Below are 10,036 nucleotides of genomic sequence, written 5' to 3'. Positions count from 1 at the left end.
TTAAAGCGTAATTAGTGCTAAAAATAATCTAAGTACAAGTATCTAATAGATACTTTTTTTAAATTTGTCACATGACCCTAGACTTCCCAATCATAGAATCATTCAATGAGTGGTTGACTATACAGTGCAATGTTATTTTTTCATGAATTGCAGATCGACTTACAAGTATGGTTTTCTATACAAAGTCGTAATTTTATGACGTAATCGAATGTTGCACGAGTTAGGACCATGTGCTGGAACAAAATAAAAGGTAAGTCATTGAAAGACAGTCATTAATTTTAATACATACTTAGATCAACCATACTATCATCGTTGTTAATTTTTATTTTAAGAATTTTTTAATAATTTCTAACAAAATTACACATAATACTTAATACTTATAATTGTTTTTACTCTTTTAAATTATTTACGTTCGGATAGTAACAAAATCTCATGAAACTGATAAATTAACAACTATTTCATCATATTAGTAAACACATGTTATTGTCTTCTTAATTCTAGAATGATCAAAAAATGATTTACAAACAAAGATATTATTAAATGCGGAAGGGAAATAAAATTTGGAAATGAATAAGTTAAGCGGCATACCTCCAGATTTGGATCTGGATGATCCAAGATTTCGAGTCAGACCATATCAACAAATTGTTGCTTCTTGTACAGGTGCTTTTATTACGTCAATTTTTGGTAAGATTTACTCTTGTTTAATACAACATAATTTTTACAAAAAAGAAATTAATTCTATAGAGAAAATATTACAAACTTTCTTTTATAGTTACTCCTTTGGATGTAGTTAAGATCAGACTACAAGCACAGCAGAAAGCAATGCTCTCTAACAAATGTTTTCTTTATTGTAATGGCTTAATGGATCACTTATGTCCTTGTCTAAATGGGAAAGGTCCAATATGGGCTAGAGGAAATGGAAAGTTTAATGGCACAGTGGTATGATGCATATAAAAATTTCTGCTAAAATTTAAACAATAATAAAAACTAGTAATTAAATAATATAGAATAATTCATTTATAGGATGCCTTTATGAAGATTAGCAAGAATGAAGGTATTCTTTCACTATGGAGTGGTTTAAGTCCTACTCTTGTTCTAGCTGTACCTGCAACCATAGTGTATTTTGTTTCATATGAACAGTTAAGATTATATCTTAAGGTATATAAACTTCCCTTCAACTTCGTTTAAGTCTTTCTCCATTTTCTAATATTATTCATATGTTCATAGGATAAATATAATAACAACTACAGAAAAGTTAGTGGAGTTACCATGGAACAGCCATTCTGGATTCCTATGTTGGCTGGGGCTACAGCACGGATTTGGGCTGCAACCTTAGTGAGCCCATTAGAGTTAATTAGAACAAAGATGCAATCTCAGAGATTAAGTTATGCAGGTAATTTTTTGTGCTTATTATTCTTCACATCATAAATTATGCATAATAATAATGTAATATATCTATCTCTTTTAGAAATTCTTCAAGCATTGAAAACTGTTATAAAATATAATGGGGTTCCTGGCTTATGGATGGGATTAACTACTACTCTTCTACGTGATGTACCTTTTAGTGCGATTTACTGGTTAAATTACGAAACTATAAAGCAAAAGTTTCAAGTGACTCAACAGACTTTTACTTTTAATTTCATAGCAGGTGCTATAGCTGGATCTGTGGGTGTCTTGTTTATATTCTAACTTTAATGATAATGACAGAGATATAAAACTACTATATACATATTGATTTTATAGATAGCCGCATTTTTAACTATTCCATTTGACGTTGTGAAGACACATAGACAAATAGAAATGGGTGAGAAAGAGATTTATTCAGGTATTATAAGTTTCATTCTCCACTTTCTTTTTATATCTCTATGTCTTTCACATATTTGTATCTTTCTTTAACGAGAATATGAATTACAGAAAAACCTAAACGTATTGGCGGAACGTGGATTGTAATACAAAAAATTTATATGCAAAATGGAGTGAGAGGATTATTTACAGGACTAATTCCGCGAGTAATTAAAGTAGCTCCAGCTTGTGCGATTATGATTGCGACATTTGAACATGGGAAACGATTCTTTCAAGTATACAATGCTAACCAAATACTTCAATACGAGAACGATTTACAACTTCTAAAACACAAGCGGAAAAGCGTAGAATGACGTGCATGTCATATTTTATATCATAATATATTATATTCAAAGAGGACGAATAAATTTTATTTAAAAATTTATTCAAGATTTTAAAAATTTGACAGGAAAAGTAAGCTATGTAATTGAAGATTACTAAGAATTGAAGACTATTAAAATGTAGAGGTAATTATGCAATTTAGTAACTTTCCCAATTTTGACTATTTGATTTTAAACTTTTTCTTTTCAAGTTTCACTTTATCATAAAAACAAGAAATCAATTATGAGAACTTGAGAAATTAATGTACTTATCATTTTATTAAGAAAGCACCAAATTAAAGAATATTCTCATTTCATAAAAATATATTTCTTTAGTTTAACCCTTTCGCTTCGGCAGTCCAGTCCGCCTAAGTGCTCTCCCTGTACGAAGGCGCGCGCCACAAATGCGCACAGTGGCATGATTGCTGTATAAATGTTTTCCTAAGTCTTAAATAACAACTCTGCTGAATAAAACAATAAAACAATCTTTACTCCAATATGATAAGTATAATTTACATCTTTAATATGAAAAGGCTTACAAAATTACAGGTAATATATTGCATATTTACATATTTACAAGACTTTATGATAAAATGTTTAATATAATTAATTATGAAAAGTAAATTAGTTAATATATTAATATGTAAAGATTAGTAACATAATTCTGAATGATATATTTTGAAACAAGGATCTATACATAAGCCAACATTGCAATCTTTACACTCATATCGTGATTCGGATCTTTTATCATTTTTTCTACAAATGACACATCTTCGTTTTCGGTTTTTATTTTTTGGCTCATAGAATGAGGGAAAATGTCTCTCTGTTAACCTCTTTGGATTGTCAATGGGTCTGCTTTGACGCTGAACTACATTGTGCAGATACTTTGCAATTATTTGTTTTATTAATCCTAACTGAAATTTTGCCATGGAAATGGTTCCTCGTCAATTGTACTTATAAACATAATATGCATTCCACACACAAATGTCTATGAGGTGGAAGAAAAATTTGCGGTACTACTTCAACAATTTATGAGTTGAATTAACAGTGCTTAGAACCATATCAACTTTGTCTATTATGCCCATTGACTTATTATAACTTATAACACACACAGGTTTCTGCACACTCTGTTGTTCTCCATACCTAGATACTGCTGCAAAATGTGCAGTATGCATACTCGTAATCATATAAACTTCTTTTTTGTCTATACATTTCATCGCTAACAAAGTATTTGATGTACGAAAACATGCCTCTCCTTTTTTCAAATGCTCTTCAAACTTCGGCATTCCTTGCCGTCTTTTATTCACGGTCCCGCATACATTGGTATAATTATTATGTAAAAAGTTAAATAATGCTGGACTCGAATAAAAGTTATCTAGATAAACTGTATGACCTTTTCCTAAGTATGGTTTCAAAAGGGACAAGACTATTGCTCCCGATTTTCCAATCCCCGTGATTGCACTTTCTAAAATTGTTGAGCTTCCGTTATAAATTATAAGGTCTTGCACGTAGCTTGTTTTACAATTACAGAGCACATATGATTTTATACCAAACCGACTTCTCTTCGATGGAATGTACGATTAGCGGTCTTTGTACAACATCAAGCTTTCGTCGATTAATCCAATATATCAATAAAATCAACAGAAAATTTCTGCCGGTAAAGAAAAAATATATTATTGACTACAGCCTGATATATGGGGTGCCGATCGTCGTGTGGTCGCCATCTATAAGCGGCATCCGTACCTACTACCTCATCTAGCCGGCGCCGCCTATTAGCGGCACCCGAAGCGAAAGGATTAATTACTTCAATGTTCAAAAAGATTAGATTATGTTTTAACAAATTTACTTAAACATGTTTGAGTAGATGAAAAAATTTCTACCATTTAAAAAATTATTGGAATTGTAAAGATTCAAAACCTAATCTAACCTTTATGGTAAATTTTGAACACTAAATGCATTAATGTAAAAGAATATTAAATCTCTAAAACTTTTCACTATTTCATAAAGAGGGACAGAAAATCAAATAGTTAAAATTGGATCAAATCACTAAAATGCATACTTACATATTATACAAAGATAACCTTTATAATCTTAAACTCTAGTCCAATTTCATAGTAACCAATCACAACTTCATCATAGACATATTCTAAAAAATCCCTAGCATAAATATGAATCAAACGAGTGTCTACACTAGTCGATATTTAAAAATGTTTAAATCATCCATCTTTTTGTTTCAATACAACGTTTAGAAAATTTTAGCAGAAAGAGTAACGATAAAAAATAATACGAATTTTAATATAAAACATTTAAAGGTTTGGGAGTTGGAAAATTTCTGGAAATACATAATAGCAAATGTATTTATTAGTTACTGCAGACGCAGAAGCGTTCGGCTAAATTCGGTTGGTCGATAATCGTGTTCGGCGAGAGTCGAGGCGTTGCAAGTAGTGAATAGGTCACTGCACGAAAGTCGGTTCGGTTCGTTCAGTGGAGATTGTTCGTTCGACGAGCGATTCGTTCACTAGTCTCTCATCAATTGAACATTCCAAGGCCGGGTCTTCTTACCGCCTCTTCTTACTATACTCTGGTAAGTCTGATCTCCTGTTAACTCAAAATTGCTTAAAATAAAATAAAAACTCTCAAAATTTCTCATTAATCATTTTTTCAATATCATATTTTAATCTAAAACATCATTAAGAATCATAATTTATAAGTTCTTAGATAATCGCAAAGAAGAAATTAATTAAGCGAGCGGAAGGCAAAGTACGAGAAGTGGCCATTTTGTATTCTTTCGTCGGCCATTCATTGCTTCGTGGTTTTTACTTTTATTCCTAATAACAGAAATTAGGCGATACTCGAATTGTGATACTAGAGTTAATTTTGACTCCTGAATCTCACATAACGACCCCATCAGGAATGTTACGTAATACTAAGCTACGTACGTCCTATCTCATGGCCAGTCATTCGCTGGTGTCCACCGGGTTACATTACAGCATACCTTGGTGGCAACTCGTGGTCTTCGATTTTTCGAAACGTTCCTTGTTTCAGATACTCTTTAAAGCAGCCACACTTCAAACGTCATCATGTACGCTTGCACTAAATTCATCGCACCCATCGTCACCAGGTCGGCCGTGAGTATATTTTGTCATCCTCAGTTTGATTTCATATTACACGTTATTATATAATCTTCAATCTTAGAATTTACATCGGATTTTCAGTTGTTCGCTGGAAGTAAGAACTACATTCGGCCGCTGAGCAGCGCCGTAGTGAATCACAGCCAGTCTATACAACAGAATCAGATCCAGACTCCAATCAGTGCTGTAAATATTTTTCGTTTAGCATTGCATAACCTATTCCCGTTACCGGGTTATATAAGCCGCTATATTTTCATAAGTCCAAGCTTTTTTGCTTTTTAGAGAGAAACAAAAGATTTGTGAAATAAATTTGTTCATTTTTGGTAATTCATTGACATATATCAACTGGGGCATTGAGCTGTGTTGAATTATTCAACTGTACTGTTGCAATTTAAAGTTATGTCATGGAAAATATAAAGTTGTATTAAATTGGGATTTATTATGAATAGAATTATTTAATTGATTGAAATAAGGAATTTAAGGGATGTAAGATATAACTAGAAATAATTATCTTTTAGCATATGAATCTTTTCAGTTATGGATTAGTTCAGTAATTTTTTTTTAGTTTCAATTGATATCATGAAAAGACTTGAAGCAGTAAATGATTTTAATGGTATATTCTTTGTCAATAGAATTAAATTTGATAACCTGGAATTGCGAATAAGATACTAATATTTTCATTGTTTTCTTGAAAACAAAATTGAGTGTTGTGTATTAAAAAAACAAAACCTGTTTTTTAATTCTAAATGATAAACCAAATTTACTTTATTGCATCAAAATATTGATTACACATGCAAAATCAATGAACATAAAGGTTATGTAAGGCATGTTATTTTAGAGGTAAAAGTAGATCAACTTTATGTAATATATGTAGCACTACAGTAGAAATTATTGCTGGACATGACATTCTTTAGATTAAATTTAAACTTTCTTGACCTTGTAATACTTTCAAATGCTTAAAATGTTGTTCTCTTTTTAATTTTACAGAATTTTTTCTTTAATTACTTGAATGATTATTTTGTAGTCTCCACTGGTGCAGTCCTCGATTGTGCGTAGTTTCCAGACATCCGCAATCAGCCGTGATATCGATTCTGCTGCGAAATTCATTGGTGCTGGTGCCGCCACCGTGGGAGTCGCTGGATCAGGTGCGTATATCCTTTATCTTCGTCAATTACAAAAATTCTAATCCATTATGATTCCTTATTTAATATTCACATTTCTCATTAGAAAAAGTCCCAAATTTCTATTCCAGGAATTGGTGTTGGTTTGATTTTTGGATCCCTCATAATCGGTTATGCCCGAAATCCATCCTTAAAGCAGCAAGTTTTCAATTATGCTATCCTTGGCTTTGCTCTATCTGAAGCAATGGGCCTCTTTTGCTTGATGATAGCATTCCTTATATTATTTGCCTTTTGATCCCAATTCCTCCATGCAGTAGTAAAGTTATATTACAAGTTTCATTCCTTTGACTAATCATAAAACAAAGACTTAAATGTACTGTTATTGATTTCAGGTGCAGGAATTGGTTCAGTGTTTGGTTCTTTGATCGTTGGTTATGCCAGGAATCCCTCTCTCAAACAGCAGTTGTTCTCATACGCCATCCTGGGCTTTGCCCTATCCGAGGCCATGGGTCTCTTCTGTCTTATGATGGCTTTCTTGCTCTTGTTCGCGTTCTAAGTCACCAAAATCGCATAAAAACACAATACTACTAGTTTTAGTGCGTCACTGCCAAAGCAGCATTCTTTGATTCCTGCAAGGGAACCAGCGGTAGTTGCATTTGGTGTACGGGATGTCATGAAATCATTAGAGATGCTCGATTATCCGGTTCGACGGGGTATGCGACGGTACGACAATGAACTGAAAAAAATGGCGGCTGTATACGTATATTTGGATCATCGATCGGACCGTCCTCCACCCCTTCAGGGCCTTTCGAACTGATTTGTAATCATTTCATGGTCTACTGTAATATCATTGTAGCGTAAAAACTTCACATTACTACAATAACATATTTCAGTGTAATGAGAAACGACTAAGAACGTTACATAAAAGTTTATTAAAGAATGGAAAACAGAAAAAATACGACAGCCCTGCCTGCAAGATTATAATACGCATATATCCATCACTTTTAATGTTATCAAATATTAAGCATGATACATTTTTGTTACCCCGAAAATTGTTCATCATTGTTGTGCCATCGCGTGCGCACGTTATTGAAGGTAACTGGATGAAGAAAACTGTACAGTGATATTGAATAAACACTTGTCGTGACATTATTATTGAATCTATGAACGATTCTGTTTAAACCTCATCCTTAGATTCTAATTATAATTAGAGTAAAGAGATAATTACTCTCTCTTTGGTAGAAATTCATTCTGAAGATCAGAGTTTTATTAAATTATGCAATGGCTGGCAGTATGAATATTACTCTAGATTAATTCTATAAAAATGATTAATATTGGCAGAATTAAGTAATCAAATCTATTGTTGAAATAGAAAATAAATAATTCAAAGAAAATATTTTAAAATAAATGTTACACCGTTCGATTTAAAAATTAGACTGATATTATTCAATTTTTATACATAGTTTTATCACGATATTGTACAATACAGTAAAAAATTGCATTTAGTTGGTAGTGCCGAAACCTATAGGTTCTACGTTGTTGTGTGGTAACATATTCAACTGGTCCAAAAGGTTTTCCCTCTCTCGAAGACACGACCACGCTTTCTCCTGTTCTTTTTTTGTTAAGGGTACTTTTCTTTGTTTCGCTAGTATAAGTTTCTTGTAGTGTTCTATCACTTCGTTATCCGCTGTACTAATTTTCCTCTTCAACGCTTGCCGTTTGCTTTCCTCCTGAGCTAAACTCAACAGTCTTTTTAACTGTGTTACATTATGATTGGAAAGAGCAGTAAGCTCCTGTTGACACCGTTTTATCTCAGTCAAAATTTCGTCGTCCTCTTGATTCTTCTTTTGTGCATCTGGTTCTAAAATTCCTTGCTCTACAAGTTCTTTGTGCATCCTTAATTCTAAATTAATAGAGTTCTGAATAGTAAGATCTCTTAAAACTGGAGGATCACTGTCCCTAAAAAGTTTGTTATCTGTGTTATTATTTGCAACATATACATTTTCTTCAAGCAAGGCAGAGACTAATCTCTGAGTTAAAGGTCCTGCTATACTGTGTGCCTTTTTGTCATTTTTTCCAACTAACAGAGACACGTCAGAACGATTTTTTTTTTTATCTCTAGTTGGATTACCTGCATCTTCTTCTTGTAACAAATCATTATGTGCCCACATTAAACTGTAATGACGACCTAATGGGGGGATTTTTTTAAAGTCACTAATGTCACTGTGCGTGCAAATTAATTCTTCTAGTAATTTAATATCATCAGACATAATGTCTGTGCAATATGGATCGACAGATGCCCAGAATTTATTAGGAGTATCATTTTTTGGTAAGAGCAACTTTGGTGATTCAGATTTGGAACCTTCAATTCTTGAAATTTCATGAACATTTGGAATGACTTGAGAGTTTGAGCTGGTAACAGCTTTTTGCTTGAATAGTTTTGCAGGTAGAGGAGACTGTGTTTTAACATTAAGTTCTTTAGGTTTGAACTTTTCTTCTCTGACCTTTTTATCTAGAAGAGAAAGGCCTTTCCCACTTTTGGACCTTTTGTCTCTGCGTTCCTCTACTGAAGACAAATTGGTTATCTCTTCTTGAAGCATGCGGTGTCGCACCACTACAGAGGAGAGAAGCATTTCTAGTTCTAACTGCAGCGTATCAAGATCCTCCATTCCTACACCTTCTTCCACACTGCGTTGCAGGATACTACTATACCTTGGAAGAAGGCGGCTATTGTCAGCAATTTTTAAAATAGATAAAGGCTTTGTGGCCTCTGTATTCTCCAAAGTCGTATCTGAGTTAAGGGCAGAAGACTGTACAGTTTTCCCACTTTCTCGCACTTTGACAACCGCCTTTTTGGAACTTTGTTTTCCTTTTCCAGACATGGTTACAATTTTAATTTTGCACAAGTGCCTTCAAAAGATTCCGTCTATTATTTCACTAGGAGATACTCATCTTTGTAAGGCTTGGTTGTTGTGTTGACTAATTCTATCTACCTTTCTTGTAAGCATAAACTTCTTCATTCAAATGCATTTTCAGTTCAACACATAGTAGACGTTTTTGTACTTTGCATAAAAGATTTTATCTTCTTTCAGTTTAAACTTTCCAATTTTCAATCGTTATACATATACAATTCTGAAGTGTCATAAGCTATTAGGTTATGTTAACATCCACAAGTTGTACGCGCAATGAACGCTCCGATCAGCTGGTAGGCTAATGCATGAAATATGCAGTCAACGTCACCTAATTGTAACTCATAAGATGTTAGTGATCTTACCCTCAAGAATTTATTAAAGAAAATATTTTTATTTTTTGCTTTATGTTCAAGAAACTGATACGAGAATAGTCAGTCGAATCGCTAAACGATCCTTTCCTATTAAACAGCAGCACTATCTCAACTGTTCTATTTACATGTACCTAAAGCGTGTTTTTGTACAGCATCAACTGACCGAAAATTTCCCTTGGTAACTGACCATTGTTATCCCAACCACTTTAATGGTACTTTAGTAGTGTCAATTCATTTTGATTGGTTGACATTAATTTGATTTAATGATCAATTACTTAATCTTGAATTTAATAGAATTTAAATAAATTGATTAAACTGTTGTGTAACATGTTTTTAATA

At 32.9% G+C, this 10,036-nt stretch overlaps 3 protein-coding genes across 4 annotated transcripts; 2 read left to right on the top strand and 1 right to left on the bottom strand.

The window, feature by feature from the left end:
• The first annotated feature begins 92 nt into the window (after positions 1–92).
• LOC100742263 (solute carrier family 25 member 40) lies at positions 93–2,227 on the top strand. The gene is made up of 8 exons (XM_012385385.3): positions 93–250; positions 502–684; positions 773–939; positions 1,024–1,158; positions 1,228–1,393; positions 1,469–1,665; positions 1,744–1,825; positions 1,915–2,227. Exons 2-8 carry the CDS (start codon positions 567–569, stop codon positions 2,154–2,156), a joined length of 1,107 nt encoding a protein of 368 aa, XP_012240808.1. The 5' UTR covers positions 93–250; positions 502–566; the 3' UTR covers positions 2,157–2,227.
• Positions 2,228–4,502: 2,275 nt separating this feature from the next.
• On the top strand, positions 4,503–7,574 carry LOC100742146 (ATP synthase lipid-binding protein, mitochondrial). Its single transcript, XM_003489293.4, has 5 exons — positions 4,503–4,746; positions 5,208–5,290; positions 5,378–5,479; positions 6,318–6,438; positions 6,807–7,574. Exons 2-5 carry the CDS (start codon positions 5,243–5,245, stop codon positions 6,968–6,970), a joined length of 435 nt encoding a protein of 144 aa, XP_003489341.1. The 5' UTR covers positions 4,503–4,746; positions 5,208–5,242; the 3' UTR covers positions 6,971–7,574.
• A 233-nt stretch (positions 7,575–7,807) lies between these two features.
• On the bottom strand, positions 7,808–9,903 carry LOC100742023 (transcriptional adapter 3-A). Of its 2 annotated transcripts, none has more exons than XM_012385405.3 (2): positions 9,408–9,903; positions 7,808–9,324 (listed from the first exon to the last, which is right to left on the bottom strand). In XM_012385405.3, the coding sequence occupies exon 2, from the start codon at positions 9,294–9,296 to the stop codon at positions 7,917–7,919; it is 1,380 nt and encodes a 459-aa protein (XP_012240828.1). In that variant the 5' UTR covers positions 9,297–9,324; positions 9,408–9,903; the 3' UTR covers positions 7,808–7,916. The 2 variants fall into 2 exon arrangements, with proteins under 2 accessions (XP_012240828.1, XP_033176493.1); XM_033320602.1 differs by having other exon boundaries at positions 7,808–9,624; positions 9,689–9,903.
• Between the last annotated feature and the right edge of the window lie 133 nt (positions 9,904–10,036).

The sequence above is a fragment of the Bombus impatiens genome, unplaced genomic scaffold, assembly GCF_000188095.3.
Source record: "Bombus impatiens unplaced genomic scaffold, BIMP_2.2 scf_0320, whole genome shotgun sequence".
Taxonomy (NCBI): domain Eukaryota; kingdom Metazoa; phylum Arthropoda; class Insecta; order Hymenoptera; family Apidae; genus Bombus; species Bombus impatiens.
The sequence above is the reverse complement of the archived record's forward strand: the minus strand, read 5'-3'. Positions and strand labels throughout refer to the sequence as shown.

Bases quoted from the DNA above. Each gene is read 5' to 3' on its own strand.
- LOC100742146 (XM_003489293.4), top strand. From the start codon at position 5,243: ATGTACGCTTGCACTAAATTCATCGCACCCATCGTCACCAGGTCGGCC. The intron at 5,291-5,377 runs GTGAGTATATTT...TCGGATTTTCAG, and splicing joins CCATCGTCACCAGGTCGGCC to TTGTTCGCTGGAAGTAAGAA. The intron at 5,480-6,317 runs GTAAATATTTTT...ATTATTTTGTAG, and splicing joins TCCAGACTCCAATCAGTGCT to TCTCCACTGGTGCAGTCCTC.
- LOC100742023 (XM_012385405.3), bottom strand. From the start codon at position 9,296: ATGTCTGGAAAAGGAAAACAAAGTTCCAAAAAGGCGGTTGTCAAAGTG.
- LOC100742263 (XM_012385385.3), top strand. From the start codon at position 567: ATGAATAAGTTAAGCGGCATACCTCCAGATTTGGATCTGGATGATCCA. The intron at 1,159-1,227 runs GTATATAAACTT...ATATGTTCATAG, and splicing joins AGTTAAGATTATATCTTAAG to GATAAATATAATAACAACTA. The intron at 1,394-1,468 runs GTAATTTTTTGT...TATCTCTTTTAG, and splicing joins TCAGAGATTAAGTTATGCAG to AAATTCTTCAAGCATTGAAA.